Here is a 21766-nt window from a genome sequence, read left to right on the forward strand (position 1 = left end):
AAGATTGTAAACAGTGACGGTCCCAATACTGACCCCTGAGGAATGCCACTCGTCACGGGTCTCTACTTGGACATTGAGCCATTGACTGCAACTCTTTGAGTGTGACCATCCAGCCAATTCCTTATCCACTGAGTGGTCCATCTGTCAAATCCATGTCTCTCCAATTTAGAGACAAGGATGTCGTGCAGGACAGTGTCAAATGCTTTGCGCAAGTCCAGGTAGATGACGTCAGTTGCTCTTCCCTTATCCACCAACGCTGTAACCCCATCGTAGAAGGCCACCAAATTTTTCAGGCACAATTTGCCCTTAGTGAAGCCACGTTGGCTGTCACCAATCACCTCCTTATTTTCCATGTGCCTTGGCATAGTTTCCAGGAGGCTCTGCTCCATGATCTTGCCGGGCACAGAGGTGAGGCTGACTGGCCCGTAGTTCCCCAGGTCTCCCTTTTTTCCCTTTTTAAAGGGATCCTCCGTACTTTGCCTCCCAGTGGTTCTGCGTGCATGAGATCCTAAGCTGGTTTGAGATGATCCAAAGATTTGAGTAAGTTTTGTGAGATTGCCTTGGCTTTGGATGTGAAGGAGGATAACATCTCTTTTCGGAGGATCTTTTTGTTGGCTGGCTAAATCCTCACCTCTTCTTCTGGAGAATTCAGCAGCTCTGACTTCCCTAGGATCATGCAGAGAAATTAGCATTTAACATTAGTGCTGCAGCAAAGGGAAGCATAGCAATTGGCATCTGTGAAGAATTTCAGGTTGACTTTTTTTTTTTAACAGACCTATCCAAATCTCAGAATACGCAGGAGAGTTGCTGCTTGCTTAATAGCCCACTTGAGTAATGTGCTGCAGCCGTGGTCTGGGACTGAGTACAGAGGCTATAGTTAAATATGTTGAAAGGAGCATTCTTTAGTTCTTTGGTTTGCACTTAATCCACATGCCTTTAAATGGAAGAGAAGAGAAAACTTTATTCTAAAAGGTGGCTAGGCTGGAGCCAAATGAGAAGGTAGGTGGTGGTGTTCATTTCTGATATAGTTGTCTCTGCAGCACATTTGTGTGTTCATTTCCCTTAGCGAACATGCTATACGATAGCTGTGTGACACTAACAGATAAGGTGTTAACTTTCACATGATTCAGAAGATATTTCAGAGGAGACTTTTTTTCCCCCTCTGGAAAGTGAATTATAAAGCGTTTCCAACTTTTATACTTTTATTAAAATGCAGCTATGTTCCAGCAAAAGCTCCTGGCAGATAGTTTGCTCATACATTTCCAAATGAAGATGTGTTAAATTTATTTGCTGAAGGAGCTTGTAGCTTGCGCTGTAACCTTGGTCATGGGACTGGATATAAAAACAGAGGGATAGAAGCCCACTTAACAGCGGGAAATGAAGTGGAGCTGGAGCTGGAAATGTTATCAGACTGGGAAGGCAAAACGTGTCGAATTACTTCAGAAGTCGGATTTTGGACATGTGATTTTGGACATGTGGCTTCAGTCATTGAATCCACGTGTCGCTCACACTGGTTGTGTGAGGTCAGGGTGCACCATGGTTGTATAAAGGGGACCAGATGCCCCAAGAAGCTTGCAGTAAAATAGCACAAAAATCCAGGCGAGGTCCGTTTCCCTCTTTACCTGCTAAACCTGTGCCCTCTCTTCCGTGCCTAGAAAGAGCCATTCCTCCTGCAGGTGAGTGGGAAGCTGAGCTGCCCACCACGAAGGAATCAGCAAAATATGCATCGTGTTTTCCAACAGGATAATATCCTGCTAATTCAGCGTGGGGTTTAGGCAAGCACTCAGTATTCTATATGTAATGTTGTGTATTTTTAATTTAGAATTAATGATGAGCTAGAGATTTTGTGGAGGTTTCATTTTCCTGCTCTAAATACGTATTGCTCAGGAGTAAGTTCTGCATATTTTTCCACACTTAGTGCGTCAAAATTTATTGCAGTAACCTTAAACCTATTCATACTTCTTATTACAGAGGTGCTTTCATAGAATATCTCAATCAGATTTTGCCAAAGCATTATTGTAAAATGGATACTGAAACCCTGGTCCACTCAGGTTAAATATCCCAACGTGGTACATTGACTTTTGATGTGCTGACGATATTTTCTTTGTAAGAAAACAGCTCCCCTCCCCTGCTCCAGCCCAGGGGCTGTAGGGAGCAACTCTGTGTTTCTTAGGAGGTGAAAACTGAATGCAGGTTTTCTTTCCACTCTGACCTTGTTTCTTTTCCAGGCCCTGGAAGAAGCCCAGAAAGCCATTCAACAGCTCTTTGGTAAAATTAAGGATATTAAAGACAAGGCTGAAAAATCTGAACAAATGGTGAGCAGCAGTTTCTTTCTAGCGTTTGAAAGGGAGGGGGACACTGACACTGACTTTTGCTTCCAGTTCTCGTTAAGAAGGGAACATTTTTGTCTTTGATCCTGCTGACTGGTTGGTAATTTGCTGTCAAGCGTGTGTTGAACCTGTACCCTTGTCCTTGTGTTAACATGGCTGTAGAGCCAACGTGCTTGTAGTCCCGAAGGGAGGACAGAGCCCTTCTTATCTCCTTAAAATTTAGTTGCTGTGGCTTGATATTTAACCAGACTCTTGTTTTTTCATTCACTAGGTTAAAGAAATCACACGGGATATCAAGCAGCTAGATCATGCCAAGCGTCATCTGACCACCTCCATCACCACCCTCAATCACCTGCACATGCTGGCGGGGGGTGTGGATTCACTGGAGTAAGTATGTGAATTTTTAGTGGTACTTTGATGCCACTGCTGAGTTCTTAAGTTTGGTGCAGTGCTCTGCGCAGGTCTCTTAACAGCTGCTTGTTTTTCTGGAGGGAAGTTTGCTTAATAGGTTGCAGTCTTGATTTTTGCTGGCAGATCCTTTCCGTGCTGCTCTGAGTGACCTGCAACCGATGTCTCTGTATTTAAAGGTTTGCAGCATCAATTGCTTGAATTGCTGTGTTGATCCTTGGTGATAATGAATGAGTCTGGCTTCATTAAAGAGTAAGACAGTCTGTGCAGTTAGGTATCCTCATTAGGGATGTGCTCTTCAGGGATTTGGGGGGATTTTTATCAGTCTCGTCTTAAACTGGAATGAGATCTCTTTTTTGGAAAGGTCTACTCTCGTTCTGAGAATGAGTTCAAAGCAGCCTTACAGCTTGTGCTGTGTATGAAGCAGGGTTAGATGTTTCTAATAATCCTTTGTGGGTTTTTTAATGTGCTTGAGGAGCACACAGGCTAGGGAAATCCAGTTTTTTACATATTGCATCTGTGAAGTTGCGGGACCCAGGCACAGCCTGTTCTTGGATTGTAGCATATTCTGCACGAACACTGGGTTGTTAAGTGTTCACAATTAAATTTTACTTAGGCTGCTGTCTCCATTGGAACGATTCTAAAGCATGAAATAAAAATAAACAAACTTGGTTTTTTTTCCGTCAGTTCCTTGCGAAAGTTATTAACAGAAAAGTCAAGGCTAACAGCTTTTCAGCATAATGATTCTCCCCCCTGTGAAGCTTTAACTCACACTTTGTGTGTGATGATGAATGGCTTAACTCAGGTCATCATAGTGAAATAACATCTACTGCCTCCGGACCATACTGGGAAGCGGATGCATTCGGTAGTTTACATGTTCTTTGCCAAGTGTTGCTTTTGACATTTATGTTTTTTGAAGCGTTGTTAGATGTGTGCCAGATTGGTTTATTTTAGCATCAGTTAAGTGAAATTTTAATGCTGCATTGGAATGTTAATGAAGAGTTGTGTATTTTAGAAAAATAAATGTCAATAGGGACCGGCATGACCCAGTGGGGATGAGGTGACCTGTGGAATTACCACCCAGGATTTTCATCGAACCCGCCTTTGTAAATCTTTAATTTCCTCTACAGGGCTATGACCAGGAGGAGACAATATGGGGAAGTTGCCAACCTTCTCCAAGGTGTCATGAATGTGTTAGAGCACTTCAACAAATACATGGGGATTCCTCAGATTCGACAGCTTTCTGAAAGGTAAAATGATCAAACCCTGAGCGCTTGCATGCCTGCTGGGAAGGAAGGTTAGAAAATGCGTTAGGCAGAATCAGTTTCTCAAGGATGTAAAGGCTGGAGATGGTCTTTTGAGCCTCTTTCCAGCCAAAACAAACAGGTTAAAATTGGACACGGTTTGCTCAAATCTTGAGCAGCCTGTTCTGTTAAATAACAGTAATCAGTACGGATGTAATTCATGAATGATTTGCGCTTCTCATTGACTGGCTTTTAATTTACCTTACCTGAGTAATCTGTGGAAGTGCAAATTGTTTTATGTGATCTTCATGTGCAGGTGTTTGTGGTGAACCCTGAGGTGATGCTTTCTCCTGCTTTCTTAACCTCAGTGATACAGTCCAGCAGCCTGGCATGAAGCAGAAATATATGCATTAGCATAGTGGTGCTTGGGGCCCCTTTCTGCCCGGACATGTGCCTTACTGCTGTCGAATTGCTGTCAAACTACATAGTTGCCCAAGGGTTTAGGCAGGCAGGATTTCTTTTTGTGCATTTGCCAAACTCAGTTATTCTGGACACCTTGAGTTTCTTATGCCAAAACCTGCTCCCGTTGCCCAATTCTGCTGAGATTTGAGGCTTATAGCAAATCTTCCCAAAATTGCATGCAGAACACCTGACTGCTCTAAAAATTTATGTTGAGCTTGTATAGTCTTGATTTTTCTAACGTGGCGTTACGCATTTAAATTTGGTGAGTTTTGGTGCAGCTCCAACAGCAAGTGCCCACCATTCTCAGCAGTAGCAGGTGAAGGCCCAGTGGGGACTAAGCCACCAGATCTCCTAGGGTCTTGGCTTCATTTGGGACGTGCCAGCTGGGTGTCAAGGGAACAAGGCCTTCCCTGTTCTAGGGGCCATTGCTGGCCCTGGCCAAAACCTACTCTTCCTGCTTCACAGCAGGCTTTATTTCTCTTACATCACACACATGATGTTTGCTTAACAGCCTGTAGTAGTGCTGAGCACAGCTCAGAGGTGAAAACAGCCTAATAACGTTAGGGATGAACCTTCTTAATGGTACAACCACACCTGATAGCATTTCTTTTCAGCGTCAAAATGGCAAATCTATCACCACCATCCTCTTGATGCCTGAGATGACTTTGCTCGTTACAGAGGTACTTGAAGGAGCCTTCCAGGCACATTAATTTTTTTGGTGACTCCCTCTGCTAAGACAGCAGCTGGCTGCCAGTGCTGTTTAGTGATGGAAACAGCGTTTGAATGATTTGTTTGTAATATTTTCATGTAAATCTGTTGGACATTCTTTACTGTGTAGATACCTCTTCCAGAAAACCCAGATGGAATCCATGAGACAGAGCAAAAGAAAAATCCACCCTAAATCCAGAGAGAGAGATGGGGCCTTGTTTTAACAAAGCATTTGACCATAAGCATTTGCGTAAATGAACATGAACATCAAGGAAATACAAACATATGTCACTGCTTTTCTGAATTGAGGCTGTTGTCTATTCCAACCTCGTGCTCAGAAAGATAGCTTGCTTCATTTTCTTCCAGAGTGGTAATGCCCTTGGGCGGAAACCTGCTATCATTGGCCATTTTAAGGCCAAATATAATTTAAGCCTTGGTCCAGAAATCTGGCTGGTTTTCCCTTTCTGATGGATTATTATGTAATACTTTTGTAGTTGCTGATAATTATAGAAAACAATTCATGCTGCTGCTAAAAGGCACAGTGGTTTCGAGTCACGCCAGAGAGACTGGCAAGGACGTGGAGGAAAACTTACTTTGTTTTAGTCACCCTTCAAGATAAGGATCTGAAAAGCTCACGAAAGTCTGTTCCTCCTATTTTTAGAATTGCCTCGGCAGGGTTTTCCTTCGAGTGTTTACACAGGGAGAGTTGCACCATCTGGTAGCGATAGAAGTGGCTGCTTGTGGGGCGAAAGGAGAGCTGCACCCAGGGTGTTGCTGGGATCTCTTTACTGCTTTGACATCCAGGCAGCAAATTACTGCGGGGAGGTCTACGGCACAGTAATATCTGCTTTGGAGTTTGACTACACGTGTACGTATTAGGGCCCAATTTGGAGCTGACTTTTCTCTCTCTCTCCTTGGAAATACTTTCGTGATTCATGAAACGTCAAAGGAAGTTTGCCTGGCTTCTCGCAGTGCTATTTTTAGGCTGTGAAATTGCTGGGGTTTGATATCTCATGAATTTGGTTTAATGGTACAAGTGAAGCCTCTTGGATGTTTGCGAAGGCAAGAAATGCTTTAGTAGATGTTGGCACAGACCTGTGACAGTAACCGAAGTCTATTATATACAATAAGTCTATTATATACACTGCTAAACAAACAGATTCTGTTGCTGTCTTTAATAAAGAGCCTTTCTTTCTTGGCATGAATGGAGTGAAGCCAAATATGAATGGGAAACCATGGGAAGGAAAAGTGCCTGCTTGGTGTTGTTGGATGTGCTCTTTGTCATGAGGTGTTCAATTTAGGGTCCTGCTCCTAGATGCTGTGAAAACTAATGATGTGTTTTTAACGTTGCTTTCCACCTGTTCTGTCCCTTTGAAAATAACCAAACAAAATCCCACTCTAAGTATTCATTGGAAACCTGGACTGAACTCTCAGTTGGCTTCTTGTGCTGGTCCCGTTGAGTGTTGATGTAAAAATGTCACAAGTCACATCCAAATGTAAATGTTTTCCTAACTGTGTTCCTAAAACAACTTCTTATATGGTGCATTGGAAGTTGTTTGTTGTAGTAAATAGGAATATTTTGTTATCTCTCAATCCTCTTCTGTTTTCTGTCTGTGGAGGGAGCGTGCAATTAGCGGTCACAAACCCACCCATGAAAGTGGTCGAAAAAGCCTAGCAGGTAGTGGAAAAAAGCCTGGAAAGTATTTAGGAGAAAGCTGATTATAAGTTTGCCGCAGAAAAACAGGCTAGCTCAGCCTCTTTTTATCTCAGCAAGCTGCCAGGCGTAGTTTAAGATTTCTGGTAGCTTTGGCTAAAGGAATTGTGGTTTCTTGTAATTTAATGTCATTTGAAACATAACAGTGGGTTTTCTTGGCTTTGTTTTTTTAAAGGCGGGGGAAACAAGGAACAAAAGCCACTAATAATAAAACAAAAGTCAGAGAAACAAAAATCACTAATACTCGGGTAACCAAAGGTTTTGGCACATGCGAGCAACCCCAGGAAAAGGCAATTCCCTGCTGCGGCAAGCCGGGACGGCTGCTGCGATACCCCAGCACGCTGCCCGGGGGGAATCTAGTCAGGGAAAGATATCCTTATCCAACCGACCTGAGAAGAGATCCTAAATCTGTTATCAGGTGAGAGTGCCTGGGGTTGCCGAGCCTTAGTGGGTAATTCACTTTCTGCAAGTGGTTAAACACACACACTTACACACGTGCAGAAACGGTCCTTCAGCGGTGAATGCGAGTGAAGCCAGCCATGGGGTCGAGGCTTTTACCGCCGCAGTTTCCATTGCGTGAAGATTATCCTGAATTATTGAAAGGCTCACAGCTGTCCATGGGGACCAATAATCTCTTGTGGCTAAAGCAAGTGCCTTCTTGTGTTCTCTGCCTAAAGCAATCGCTCTGTAAAGAGGTGGCATAAAGGTTTTCGTGTTTCTGGGTGCATGCTTGTGGAAGAAAATAATTGTGCGTGTCTGTGTGTGTGTGCTTACGTAAAGAGTGGTAGTTACCGGGAGGGCAGTGAGGCTCCTTGTCATTGCTCCCACATACCTAAACCTTTGGCTACTTTGATGTCTCTGCCCTATCCCTATCTTACAAAATATGAAGGGAAAAAAAAAAAGGCTAAACCTCATTTTCCCTGTTTGCTTTTGAGAGATTTTTTTAAGCAGGACAGATTTAAAAAAAAATAATGTATTTTTAACATCCAAGTTCAGCAAGGCATTCCTGCAAGTTTCTTAATTTAAGGATATGAGAATCCCCGTTAAGACTATCCTTAAGTACTTTTCTGAATCGGAGCCTAAAACAACAAAGCCCGTGGACAGGGCTTTTAACTGCTTGACAGTGCCTCTTTTAAATTTCTTGAGTCTTTAGGAATCTGGCTGCTGCTCTTTTCAGTGCCTTCGCTGTGCTTGCACTGCCGCTCTTTTCAAATGGGAAGGTCCCTGTAGCTGGTCGTAAGTAAAGAAGTACCACAGCTAATACTTCCAGTTGTTTATACAAACTCATTCATTTCTGTGACTCCTAATACTAAAGACTTCTTGTTTCTTGATTATTTAGAAGATACAAATTTTCAGCTCATGTTTAGTGTCTTTTTTCTTCTTTTTTAATTTTTTTTCTTAAGGATCAAAGGGTTTGGTTCTGTGATGCTTTCTCGCATGAACTACTAGTGCTTACCTGTGCAATTTAAGCAGGATTATACCTGTAGTTGGGGCTGCTGGGCTGAGTTCCTCCTTATTCCTTAAATTTCTCATTAATTAAATTTCCCGCTCCTTCTATTTCAACATATTAGTGAATCCCTTTTGTTTTACAGTTATGAAGGTGTTTACTGGGGATCTATTATACCTCTATTTCAACATATTAGTGAATCCCTTTTGTTTTACAGTTATATGAAGGGGAACTGGGGATCTATTATACCTGGAAGGGTAGAGGAGTTTCTAAACATTCCTGTGAAGCAGAGAGCTTAAGTGAGAATTAAGTTTGACATTGCAGGCAGGAAGCTTTTCCAGCAAAATCCCCATAAATAAGTCCGGGATAAGGCAGGTCATACATACAGTTAAATCACAGGTATAAAGTTATATTTCAACTGTCACTTTTAAAGAACTAGAATTTTCTGCATTTGGCACCATTAAAGAATCCAGCCTATTCTCCAGCACTGTCAGGTCATCTTGTAGTGTTTTGCTACTAATGGATCTCAAACGGGAAGATTAAAGAAGCAGATCATTCCTTGATAAGGTTGAGGAGTCTTAAATAAAAAAAAAAAAAAAAAAATCCAAATTTTTCTCCGCACAGCCTGAACAAACATTTTCACAAAAATAAATGTAGCCACTCTTTCTAACGTATCAATCTCGGTGGAAAAATCCACTGCTTTGAATGATCATTTTAGACCTTAAAGCATTTCCAGTATAATAAAAAGTGATGGAAGAATTCAAGGGCTGCAGAGGGATATAAGCGCCTAACTGTTTGTTTTGGCTCTTTCTAGTATGTGTAGGCATTTCCATTTCCCTAGAAGTATCAATTAAGCCATATTGACTTTTATTTCTGGAAATTGGAAGCTTTATTCTCTCAGCTAAATAAAGAGCAAGACTGTGGTTTGTTCAAAACTTTTTCACCCATTTCATACCTTTGCTCTTTTATGCTGCTTAAGACATGGAGGATTTATAGGATAAAACTGCAGCCAACGGTATTCACATGGATGCGTTTAAAAGTAGGTCAGTGCACCTGGAACTGTGAAAGGTTCACGATGAAGATTGAGACACTGTGAAGCTTTTTATGTGTTAGAAACACACTTTTGTTGAAATGTGATCAACATACGCAAACGTAGAGATAGATTGATCACATTGGCGTTAAAGGAACCCTGCTGCTTTCTCAGCTGATTAACTGGCCCTTATTAAAATACTAAATTGCCGCAGGGCAAGAGCATCTAGGACGTGTTCTGCTACAGCTCAGGGATCAATGCTGTAGAGCTGGAGTTGTCATCCCGGCGTCATTCAGGGAGCAAATGCTCTCCCAGCTTTGACATAACAGGCCTTCTTAATGTGGACGTTTTTCTCCAGCATGCTTTTTTTGTCCCTTGAAAACTTTTGTGTAGCTGTTAGCGTTTCAGTCCACTTTGTAGTAATGTTTGCAGACAACGAAACAGAGAAGTTGTACCACCAACAAAGCCCTTGGTTCCTCTGTCCTCGTCAGGGTGAAGGCAGCGCAGAATGAGTTGGGACAGCAGATCCTGGCTGACTTCGAGGAAGCCTTTCCTTCTCAAGGTACAAAGGTAAAGTTCTCACTTCCCCTCTTCCTCCCATTGAAAAGTGTTGCTGAAAACTATCTGACATAATTGCCGTTGGTTTTTATCTCATTTTACTTCTAGATTTGATCTCTCTCTGTTTCAGGAGTTATTTTAGAAAGCAAACGAGTCTCCCAAGCTGTAGGGTGCTAGGTGTATTTCTCACTGTTTCTATCGAGTGAACGTGGGAGAGAAATAACAGCCTTCCTCTGTCATGTTGCGCACATCTATTGCAGTGAGGTCTGCAAGCCCGTCGAGGAGTGCCCGAAGCAATTCACGTGTGGCCCTATAGACCAGAGCGGGATTCCCTCGGCATCTCACCCAGGTTACTGGTTATTTGCTGGACACAAAAGGTTCATGTTGTGTTTAGGGAAAGCCAAGCACAGGCTGTCTGTTGACATGCTGCCACCAAGTTTGTCTCTGGTTTACTCAGACAGCGCAGATACAAATCTGGGCTAGGGCTAAGGCACCAAATGTGCTTCCCCAAAATTATGCATCCAAATGTTTGCAAACAATACGGGGGCGTAGGTGTCAATGTGAATTTATTTCAAAGAAAACACTAGTTCTGTCTTCCAGAATACCATCTCTGCTGGTTTCTTCATAAAACTAGCAAGTATAGAAAAGAGAAAACTATTTGGACAGATCCTTGATGAAGGGCAAATCTCCGTCCATGTGACGTAGCTTCAAAACAGCGTATTTTTTTTAAATGCTGCTAAATTTTCTGTCTCCTCCACTAACATCATGGTGTACCAATACAGACCAGCAGATGCTGCTTTAAGTGTTGCAAGTTGATCATCTCTAGACTGCTTTTTCCCCCATTAATTTCGCCTTCAGTTTTGCAGAAAAGGGCCCATTAATTCCCCCATTAATTTGGCCTTTGCAGTTTTGCTCTTCCCACTTGTCAGCCACTTCTCTTAGCTGTTCCTCAGAATATCTAGGACGATGCAAGACTTTGCAGAAGTGATGGGACAACGGTTCTTTCTGTAGATGGAGCTGGCTGCTCTTCTGTGGTAGGGAGCTTCCTGGCTGTTGAGCTACAGAACAACTTTACAGCCAGAGAAATGAAAGGAGCTCAGTTTTCATCCAACAGAAGAAAGATGCCTAAGTGATAAGAAAGAGTAGCAGCAGAAGCACCAAAAAGAGAAGAATAATGGGAAAGGATAAAAACAAGATAGCCTGGATGTGGTACAACTTACAGTCACCCATTCAGCTATTTAACCTTAAATCATTTGTTCCTGTTTGTTTCGATAGAGGCCTGGTGGACCCAGCAATGTCCTACGTGATGCATGTCTAGTCGCCAATGTCCTGGATCCCAGAATCAAACAGGAGATCATCAAGAAATTTATTAAACAACACCTCTCAGAGTATCTGGTCCTTTTCCAGGAGAACCAAGATGTAAGGGAAGCTTAGCAAGCTACGTTTGCATTTTGCATTTTGCTCTGCTGGTGTTCACAAAGTTCACGTTTCCACAGGTTCCTGTGGTGAAGTGTTTTTAACCCGAGGGCTCGGAAGCAGTGACTTGCGGGTGCGATACGGACTGGCTGATGAGTTGGGAGTCAATGTCGTCTCTGCCGGGATGACTTCCTCCCACCTTAGACCTCAGTTTCATGGATCAGCACTGGAAATGTTTTCCCCTCGTATAGCAAATAAATAAATTCAAGTTAGATACACTTTCTGCCCTGTAAAGGGCTGAAAATTCAAACTGTGAAAATTGCAAACCCAAAACCTCTGAAAAACAACACCATCTCCCCCCAAACAAACAAAAAAACCTGAAAATGCCTAAAAAGGGGGCGGAGGGATTTCCAGGAAGTGGCTTAATCTTTGTACCTAATTTTTAAACTTCTTGTCCTGATGCTAACAGCTTTTCAAAGATTTACTGTAATCATCTTGGATTTTGGAAAAAACCAAACCAAAACCAACTTTGGATCAAAATGTATTTTAACAATTTTGAAATTTTGACAGTTTGTGACAAAGAGGAGAAAAAGGCTAAAATGCTTCATTTTAAATAGCATTTTTCCATCAACGTTTTTTGTATTAATCTTTCTACTTTTTGACCAGAAAGCACTAATATTGGGGGGAAAAAATCCCATCCTGCTCATGTAAGAATTCTTGTAGAAGTTTGTGGGTCCACAGTCCCCAGAGTGTGAAAACCAGCTGAACGTGAGAATCCAGGAATTCCTGCGTTCTCATCCCACTGTTGACTTTAACCTCCCTGTCTGCGAAACAAAGAGGGTGGGATCAAATGAATTATTATTGGATTGAGTTTTCAATAGTACCTACATGATTTAGGAGTACTGTTATCCTCATTTTCAACAGAACTCGCTCTCTTAATTCGCACAAGATAGGGTTTTCAGTCTGGCATGTGTTTAAGCACTTTGAAGAATGGCTGTTAGCATTCAAAGCATTATTAATAGTGGTCAAGTTAGCTTTGATCGATAGCCCAAGCTCCTCTGCAAAACTGCGGCAGCACAGTTAAGCAGTCGGGCTGAATATTAGCAGCTGCTGCTGTTAAAGATGTTAGATCTTCTGCATCTTATTCAGGTGGCCTGGCTGGATAAGATTGACAGGCGCTATGCTTGGATAAAGCGTCAGCTGGTGGACTACGAGGAGAAGTACGGGCGCATGTTTCCCCAGGAGTGGTGCATGACGGAGCGCATCGCTGTGGAGTTCTGCCACGTCACGAGGTGAGCGTCTGGGGAGCTCACGGTGCTTCCCGGCACAGTCACCTTCCTTAAAACAAAAGGTTGGCTTGTCTTTCGCCAAATTGGTCGTATATCCATAGGACTTTAAAGGCAGTCTTCAAATACCTGTGTAGAAATGTCCATGATTAAAAGCAAGTGAAGAGTGAAAACCCTGAGAAGTATCACTAAAACTGCATGTACTGTTGAGAGAGTGAGGTGATGTGGAAATCAGTTTTCAGTGTAACAGAGGCAGAAGTCAGTAATATTAGAGGCCAAGTGAAAAAATGTGAGCTGACTATGGTGTGGCTGACCTGGGCCATGCTCTTTGCCAGCCAGAGACGGGGGACCAGAGGAAGGTGCCAGCTTGAGTCCCAGTAGCACCGTCACCTTTGTTCTCGGACCCCAGTCAGAGACACTGCACTGCCCAAGGTTTGATACTGCGGGCTTTCCTGGCTGCAGTGGTGTTGCTGGGTGTTAGGAGATGGGGTCCTGTTACCCACAAAGCTCTAAACAACTGTGGTTATGTTTGAAATGTGATCCATAAAGCGGTTTTATGTAAGAGAGCATCTTAGGAATTAGCTTGAATTTTGTGATGGAAGTGTCTCTAGGGAATAGACTGAATTACAATCTTAGGTTTCAGATCTTTCTCTTTATAGAAAACCACATTTGTTTTTTCTGTTTCCCCTCCCCTCTCTTTCAGGACAGAGCTTGCTAAGATAATGCGCACAAGAGCAAAGGAGATTGAGGTGAAATTGCTTTTGTTTGCAATTCAGAGGACAACCAACTTTGAAGGACTTCTGGCTAAACGCTTCTCAGGTTGCACTCTAGCTGATGGGACAGTGGTAAGGGGATTTCTAAAGAGCAACCCTTTAGTCCACAGCTGCTTCGGGAGAAAAAAGCTCCCTCTCACACGTAGCTATGGTAATGGGAGGCTGCAAAAAGTGTCACCTGCAGCCTCCTCTTGCACTGGCAGGTTAGAGCGTTTAGTGTGACTGTGCTTAGTGGGTTGTAATTGGGAAGGTGATTCTTGATCTTGCAGAGTGTGGTAGAGAGGATGGCACAGGGCTCGCAAGAAGGAAAGTACAGCGATTGTGTACTTTTTTGGTTCTCCTGGGCCCTGTGCTGCTTGCAACTAAAGTTACGTTGCTGTGGAGAACCACAAAGTAATTATGGCGTGGTGACTGCATTATAATGTTTGTTCTCTGCATGTCGATGACACATTATAACTGAAAGTCCCCTCTTCTCTTCATTTCTAGTTACCACATGTTCACCGCATGGTACCATCTTTCAATCCCACATTGTCTGTTGGGTTAGTCAGGGTGTTGGTAGCTTCTACTTTTCAGTGTCTCATTTGGTAGATTGTAAAGGCAGAGCCAAGAGAAACAGCTCAGTGAATATCTCTGGGGTCATCTCTAGGCTTTTTCTGCCTGAAATCTCAGCCAAGAGCTCTACCAGCCAAGTGCCCTGGGAGCAGAGTCCACGTGTGGCTCAGAAGCCACTGGTTTGAGGTTGGCTTCTCTGTCCAGCTGGTGTCTTGAAGCCTACTTGGATGTGATAATTCAGCCTACGAGGCAAGCCTGCTGGACCTGTTTGTAATTTGCTGTGGATCAGTAGGTGCTGCTAATTAAAAAGGGAAGTCCTGTAAGGTTTTCCTCCTGGATGAATTTAGATCTCTGAAGAATATGGCTTTATTTTTCTGGCAAATTTCATACGAAATTTGCAGCTTTAATTAAATTGGCTTCACTGGGTTGTTATCCCTTTGAGGGGTGGGCACAGAAGCTGTTATAGCTGAGAAAAACAGAAGGGGAGGGTGTGGCTTGAAATAAAAGAAAATCCTCTCCGTCCCCCTTTCTGAGCTGCCTAGAGGCTATGACACTCTGGATGGCATCACCTCACCTGTTTTATACACAAAATGAAGGCCATAACTATAAATGGCTATCTGGTGAGTGCACAGTGGGGACAAGCAGTCTGGTGGGAGCAGTAATGCAGGATTTACTGCAGCAGCGGAGTTTTGGGGCCTGCTGTCGTGGGTCCTCCCGGTGGAGACCACATGCTTCGGAGTGTGTGGTTTGAGAGAGTGGAAATTTGGCGCTAGTCAAAATGCCCCTTCCAGGGACCATTCAGGCAGAGTGTGGGCGCAAGAAGAGCAGGGTCTAAGAGGGTGCTGAAGATGAAGTGTCCAGGGACGATTCAGGCAGAGCGGGTGAGCGTGGGTGCAAGAAGAGCAGGGTCTAAGAGGGTGCTGAAGATGAAGTGTGCTGGTGGAGAGGGAACCAGACTCTAGCCCTGTAGCAGGGAGGGAGCGTGCTCTAACCTTGATGGAGAGGCACCGCCTGGCACTCTGCAGTCACCTCTATGCTTGGAGAAGACAAACTGCTGTACAGTGCTTTGAAGGGCTTAGTAAAGCAAAACATGGATGCAGCTGTGTGCCAGAGGGGACAAAACAGACTGTTCTCGAAGGAGTTTCCTCTTTTTTAACAGAAAAAGCCAGAAGTGCCACTTCCCTCCACCAACCCGTTTCTGGAGGATGAAACTGGGACAGAGACAGATGAGATTGTGATCGAGAAAAGTGATACGGACAAAGTAAGTCTTTGAAGTTCTCCAGTTGTCAGTGAGGCAGTCTCTGTGTCAAAATCTCTGGTGGTGCCTAAGCTTTTCCCATCACGTTGATTTGAAAGGTTTGTTTTCACAGCAATTAATTTGGCGCAGTTTTGATCCTCTGTGCAGCATACAGGCTCCCAGTACGACCGTGGTTTGCTCAGGCTCACTTCACTGAAACCAAAGCAATCTTTATTTTGGTTAATAGTGCGGAGACAATCCCGTCACGTGAGAGTGAGTTGGATTCTGTTCTAGCCCATGCAGCAACAGCTCAAAAGTTACTACAGGATTTCTGTCAAAGAAAGATGAACTAGCATAGCTGGGTTTTCAGATCCCAGAAGCTCCCACTACAAGCAGTTGCAATTCATATTTTGCCTTGTCAGCCAAGCAAACTAAGTCTGGAGTCAGAAGGCAACTCGCTGAACTTTCAAGTGTCAGTTTTAGATTTTCACTCCAGATATATTACTTCTGGGATTTTTATCTCTATAGTGCTTTTCATCCATTACCTCTGCAAAGCAGGCAACACCTAACCACTGGTAAAAGCACTGGGTTTCCAAAGCCATCTGCAAACATTAAAGGAGTGAATAGTAAACGCAATTGTTTTAATTGGCACCAATATCAAAGCCTCTAAGCCCCATATTTTTTACTCACCAGACAGACGTTTTCTAAGTGTTCAATTGTAAGTTGCTTGGGGCAGGTACCCTCTCTTTGTTCGGTGAGTTTACAGCCCTGTAAACAGGCCCTTTACAGATGGTATCCTGATGGATGACCAGGGCCCTAGGACCTACTCAGATCTGTGCCCCTGGGGAGTTTGTGGCGTGGTAGCTCTCTACCACCATAGGTTGGTGCAGTGCATCCCCTCCAGATTTTCACAGGAGCAGGGCAGCCCACTGCCCTTCACCCGCAGCAGAAGTCCTGAAATAGAATGATTAAGCAAAGTTTTGCTCTTTCCATTAAAATACAACTTGGACAGTTGGTATTGGCCAGACTTTACCAGTGATCTGGAAGACAGAGATTGGGAACTTGGGGAGACACTTGTGTGGTGTATTTTTTGTGAAGAGCTTGCTTTCTACTATCTGTAGTGGCTGGAGGAAAGTTGGCTCTGATGTGCAGTGTTGGGATGAGAGGACATCCTTGGAGAAGTCAGTAGTGCTAGAAGGCAGGTGAAGCAAATTGGCAAAGCCTTTTTAGGCTGTTTAGGGCTGGTTTTAGTCAACGGTAGAATGCATTGCCCTGGTCAGAAACAGTTCAGGTGCTTCTGAGAAAGGAACTGCTCTGCTCTCTGTACGTGGGGAGGCTGGTACGAAGCCATCCATTGAGCTATGCCTTGAAATGCTGTTTGTGGCGAGGTTGCCCTTTCTTTCTGGGTACGCCCTGGGTTAATGCTCACAACGCAGTGCTGGGCTCTGCTGCAAGGGTGGCTGCCCCACAGGCGCCTCTCTGCCAAATGGGAGCCCCAGAAGCCCCGGTATTTCAGTTTCAAAGCGCCAACAGCTGGTGGTTAGTGCTGGTGAGTTCATGTTGGAGGTCTCATCTTCGGCTATCACTAGCTGAAGAAAAGGGACAGGAAGAGTTGGAGATGAAGAGTTTTAAGTGGTAGAGCTCTTCCAAGACACTAGCCCTGAGAATTCAAAACACTTGGGAGTGTAAAAGGGAGCACAAGAGTTTTGGGGGGGAAATCCATGTTAAAAAAGAACCTCTTCTAGTGATCCTAGCAGTTCGATTTAATCTGTTTACTTTGGATAGTAATGAAAGGAAATCGGGCCAGCTGCAGACCTCCTTACTGTGACAACAGTAACCTTTTATTATTTCCATCAAACTCAAGGAGGAAATAGCTTAAACATCTGCAGCTTTTGGACAGGATTGCACACTCAGAAATACAGCTTCACTGCTACTGTTAAAAGATTTAGTATTCTCTCTACCAGACACGCTGGGAGCAGCATGATGCAAAGACACAAGCGCACACAGAAAACCAGTCCTGCGTTAGGAGTTGGCTCTTCCAGCCTGGTAAATCGTAAACATCGTGAATCTGCAACCTTGTGTTGGCGCTGCCATCCTGGAGACTTGGCAACTGGAAGGTTTCTGTAGTTACCACCTATTGTTTTCCTCCTGGCTCCGATGAGCACGTGCATCCGGCAGAAATGGGCAGGCACTGGCAAAGGGGCTGGGGTGGAGAATGCTGGGTAGTGGCTCTCTCCCAAAGCTGTAAAAACTTACATTCTCCAGCCATGCTCTTAGTGAGAAGGTTAATGAAGGCAGTCTCACAGAGGTGGTCTGGTCTCCATAAAACCGTTTGCTCGCTTTAGGTTTGCAGCCATATGTTAGTATTCGTTGTGTCTTTGAGTCTTAATTATTTCTGAGAAATGCTTGCCTTGTCATTCTCTGCTATTTCTGCAAAAGACTTAGTGCCACCTCCTCTGTCATTTAGGAGAGGGTGTCCTTTAGGCTCTCTTGTTTTGCTTTTCTTATGCTAAAAAAAAAAAAATTCAGCTGGAAAAATTCATATCTTCATTGGCTGGGAGCTGATCCTGGCTTTTTGCGGAGAGAGGCAAGAATTCCATTCCGGAGTCACTGCAGCCCTCTTTGCAGGCAGTGAAAAATTGTCAGCTTGCTGGGAAGCAACAAGAAAAATTTTCTATCAGTAAAAAAAATAAAAAGAAATCTAGCTGTAGAGCAAAAATGAGCTTAAAGGCCCTGCCCAGCCTGATACTTAAACATGCACAAATCTAAGCATATGAGTAGTCCCAGTGGCTTCAGTGAGATGTGCTTGGCCACTGGGTAGAATGCAGTACTAAACTAAAATGAGAGTAAACTGGATGACTCCCAAATGGCATATGTGCCTAATGCTCTAAATGTGATTTTAAAATAGAAGTCTTTGCATCCCCAGAAACGTGTTTCACAGTGAAAGCAGTCCTGTAATCTTGCCTGTATAATTCCAGCTCCTCCAGTAATTACGTTGTTTATCTAAATAAAATTCATCCAGATGAAGTCTGTAACTTTGAGTTATTATCCTTAATGTTCTAAAACGTAGGGATTTTTCAATGTTGCTTCCAAATAACTGCTGCATTTCATTTCAGAGGTGATTAGTGGAGTCTTGTTACTGTTCGAAGGGTGCAGAAAGGTTTTATTTACAAACTGCATTAAGATTCTTCTACTGAAATCCGTTAGCATGCAGCAGTCTTCTGTTTAAGGATAAGAATATTTTACAAGTGAAAAGATAATTCCTTGGAATACTAACAGCTCTGTAAGAGCAAGGGAAGACTTGGACACGCTGACACTGTATACACTCTTGATTACATGCCTTTGATTATTTGACAGTAAATTTGTGTGTTGTAATATTTCTAAAAACTTAGATCCTTCTGTGCTGTTGCATTACTGTTTCTTCTAGGTCTTACAGGGCAGGTTTGAAACCACCACTCTAAATGTTTTCTTACAGCCAAAGAAGCCAAAGGTCCCTGACAATCCTTTTCATGGCATTGTTTCCAAGTGCTTTGAGCCTCACCTTTATGTGTATATCGAGTCCCAGGACAAGTGAGTAACCAGCATGCTCTTTTGGGTTTGTTTGCTTTTGAATGTGTATTACAGTTGGGTTGTACTAGTTTCTGTACTCAAGCTGCAGAAAATTAATTTCTTGAAAGTCTGCTTTCTGATTTCATCAGGAGCAGTATCCGTGGTTCGGGAAAGTTAGAATGAGTAGGGCCTTTGCTTGGGCAAAAATGAGCGTTCAGAGGGCTGTGGATGTTGGTTTCATCTGTAATTGCAAAGGTCTGCAGGAATGATGCCCACTGCCTTTCTGCGGAAGAGGCTTAGTGTTTCTGAAATTGCTTCTGTTGCCTCTGCAGTTCCCACTGCAGACATATGCCTTTCTTTCGTCTCGCGTCTTCCACAAATAGTAGGTTTGCTTTTTCTGTAAAATACACATGGGGCTTCGTGGCAGAGGAGTTTCAAGATTTGCTTTATAGAAACAAGTTATTTGAGATCCTTAGATGAAAGCTGCCGTAGATGAGCTGGCTGTAAGATAACATTATCATCGCTCGCAGATTGGGACTCTGTCAGGGGCTTTAATCCCTGGAACCCTTCTCTGTCTTCCTCTTTGACTTGCAGCAAAATAACTTGAATGAAAGGAACTTTCAGCTTAGAGCTCTGAGAAGTTTTTAGAGCTCTCACCACACTTTCTTGTGCACCTCGATTCACACCATGGTTTAAATAACATCTCTGTAACAACTGCAGTGCCAGCTGGGAGAGGAGGTAGTTGAAAAAGGTTTAATACAGTCTTTTAGTGCAGGTTAGTGGCTGGGAAGGAGAAGGAGGCGCCTGCCTCATGTAACTCATCTGTCTATGCCCTTCTATCTTCCAAGGACTTACACATGAGAGAGCGCATAACTCGAGGCTTGTAGTGTCCTGATTTTGTCCAAACTCCAAGATAGCCATCTTGAAAAAGGTTTCCCATGTCCCATCAACCTTTTATGCTTAAAAAAGAAAACCAAAACCTTGCACATTGGTCTGTCATGCTGGGTTTAGGTTCTGCTGTGCAGTATAACAAAGGGAAACAGATATTTCCCCCCCTGCCCTCAGCCAACTGAGCACTAACTTGTTTGAATATTTCTTCCCTTCTCACTGGGGGCCATTTTAATCCTCGTTTTGGTAATTCTACCCCACTGCGCTCCTAGCCCTTTCAGTTGCTTTTTTTTTTTTTTCCTTTTCCTTTACAATCGTGAGATGTTTTATATTAGCTTTATAGGCACAGGCTGCAAGGAGTTCAAAGAAGAACTACCACAGTATTCCCCATGCTGCCCCTGTCTGCCAAAAACTGCTTTCCTTTATGATTTTCTCTCTTCTTCCCCCTTTGATCAAACTTTTGAGGAATCTGTTGCTGATGTCTGAAAATGAGGAGTTGCTTAGATAATTAATTGTATGTTTGGGCTCTGAATAGTGAGAGTAGTGTGACAGTTTTGTTTTTTTCCTTCCTTTACAATCGTGAGATGTTTTATATTAGCTTTATAGGCACAGGCTGCAAGGAGTTCAAAGAAGAACTACCACAGTATTCCCCATGCTGCCCCTGTCTGCCAAAAACTGCTTTCCTTTATGATTTTCTCTCTTCTTCCCCCTTTGATCAAACTTTTGAGGAATCTGTTGCTGATGTCTGAAAATGAGGAGTTGCTTAGATAATTAATTGTATGTTTGGGCTCTGAATAGTGAGAGTAGTGTGACAGTTTTGTTCATCGTTGCCTTAAGACTATGGCAGAAAGCAGCCTGGCCCTTTTCTCCTGAAAAATTGTTTCCATACCCATTTAAAGAAACACAGTGCCAAAATCTGTAGCAATTTAAGAGGAGACACCTGAAAGAAAGGCTTTAAAGATGCTGCTCTCCACCCTTAGCTGCAGTGTAAATATCAGATTTCTTAACAGAGGAGCAGATTTCATTTCTGCCCCTTTGGGATACGTGTCTTTAGCTCTTCTTTGTCGTCTGTCGGAGCAGCGGGAGCATACACGTGTGAGCTAAGCCATTCTGAGGGAGTAAAGGAAGAGCTCTGTCAGGTCTGCAGCGTTGAGAGTATGCAGAGCCGTGGTTAAGTGTGCTAAAATGCACGTGTGCGTTCGGATTGTTTGGACAACTGGCACTTTGTGGTGTGCGTTTGCGGCCTCGTGAGCAAAGGGGCTTCCAAAATATCCAGTCCATGGAAACTATCCTACAAGTGGTCCAGGTGTCTCAATGCCATTGCCCTTCCCCAGTGCCCAACAGATACCAACTGTTCACATCACTGAACAGACTGACTTACTAAGCACCACGTTCTCTCGTGCTGCTGAGGAGTTGCCTAGTTCCTCTCGTGATTGCCAGAGATGCAGAAAGAACACTGAATAGGTTGAGTGAAAGAAAAAAGGAAGAGGAATATAGGAATGAAAGGATTTAAGAACCAAAATAAAATTCTCTTTATAAGATTTCATTTCATATTTTCTCTTGGTTAGATTTGGAGAGTTCTTGCTCCCAATAAATATGCTACTGTTAGGAAATACCACATCTGCGCTACCAGAGAATTTGTTTTGAGCTTTTTTGCAGAGTCTGTATAGAGAAAATGTTCATTATCTGTAGCTGTCCTGCCTTCTTCATGTTTTGTCTCCCAGTAGCTTTTTCTGCCAAATTCTTTGTGCTCCCGTTGTACCACACAAAGTTTGTTAGCCTTCAGATTGTATTTGGGCCAGCTGAGACTAATGTGAAAGTTTGATGGACATCAGCTGAGGTGTGCATTAATAATATATTGGTTCCCTTAGTGCACAATATCCTGATGTTTTGCTTGTATCAATCCCATGCTGAAATAAGAGCAGTTCTCATGGCCTGCCTTTGACGGCCAGTTTGTCCAGGTTAGGATCAGAACAAGCATGAAGCTCTAGTGCTGCTCTCCCAGCTATTTTGGACAGCTGCATTTGCTCGTGCATCCCCATTGACAAGACCTTGGGGGGACCAGGAAAATGTAGATACATTTCGCTTTGCTTCGGAGAAGAGGAGAACATGCGGAGTAAGCATAAAGAAACAAAAGCCATTGACATTCCTCACTGCGTCTTGA

The 21766-nt window shown here is 43.3% G+C and overlaps 1 protein-coding gene across 1 annotated transcript in view; it reads left to right on the plus strand.

Annotated features, from left to right (window-relative positions):
* Nucleotides 1-21766, plus strand: part of VPS53 (VPS53, GARP complex subunit) — a 71335-nt gene that overhangs the window by 19109 nt on the left and 30460 nt on the right. The window contains exons 5-13 of the mRNA XM_009278339.2: nucleotides 2229-2315; nucleotides 2602-2717; nucleotides 3869-3988; nucleotides 9835-9913; nucleotides 11177-11320; nucleotides 12467-12609; nucleotides 13307-13448; nucleotides 15088-15189; nucleotides 18641-18735. Coding sequence (XP_009276614.1) covers nucleotides 2229-2315; nucleotides 2602-2717; nucleotides 3869-3988; nucleotides 9835-9913; nucleotides 11177-11320; nucleotides 12467-12609; nucleotides 13307-13448; nucleotides 15088-15189; nucleotides 18641-18735 — 1028 coding nt within the window. The remainder of the gene's footprint in view (nucleotides 1-2228; nucleotides 2316-2601; nucleotides 2718-3868; nucleotides 3989-9834; nucleotides 9914-11176; nucleotides 11321-12466; nucleotides 12610-13306; nucleotides 13449-15087; nucleotides 15190-18640; nucleotides 18736-21766) is intronic.

Source organism: Aptenodytes forsteri, unplaced genomic scaffold, assembly GCF_000699145.1.
Source record: "Aptenodytes forsteri isolate BGI_AS27 unplaced genomic scaffold, ASM69914v1 Scaffold66, whole genome shotgun sequence".
NCBI classification, from domain to species: domain Eukaryota; kingdom Metazoa; phylum Chordata; class Aves; order Sphenisciformes; family Spheniscidae; genus Aptenodytes; species Aptenodytes forsteri.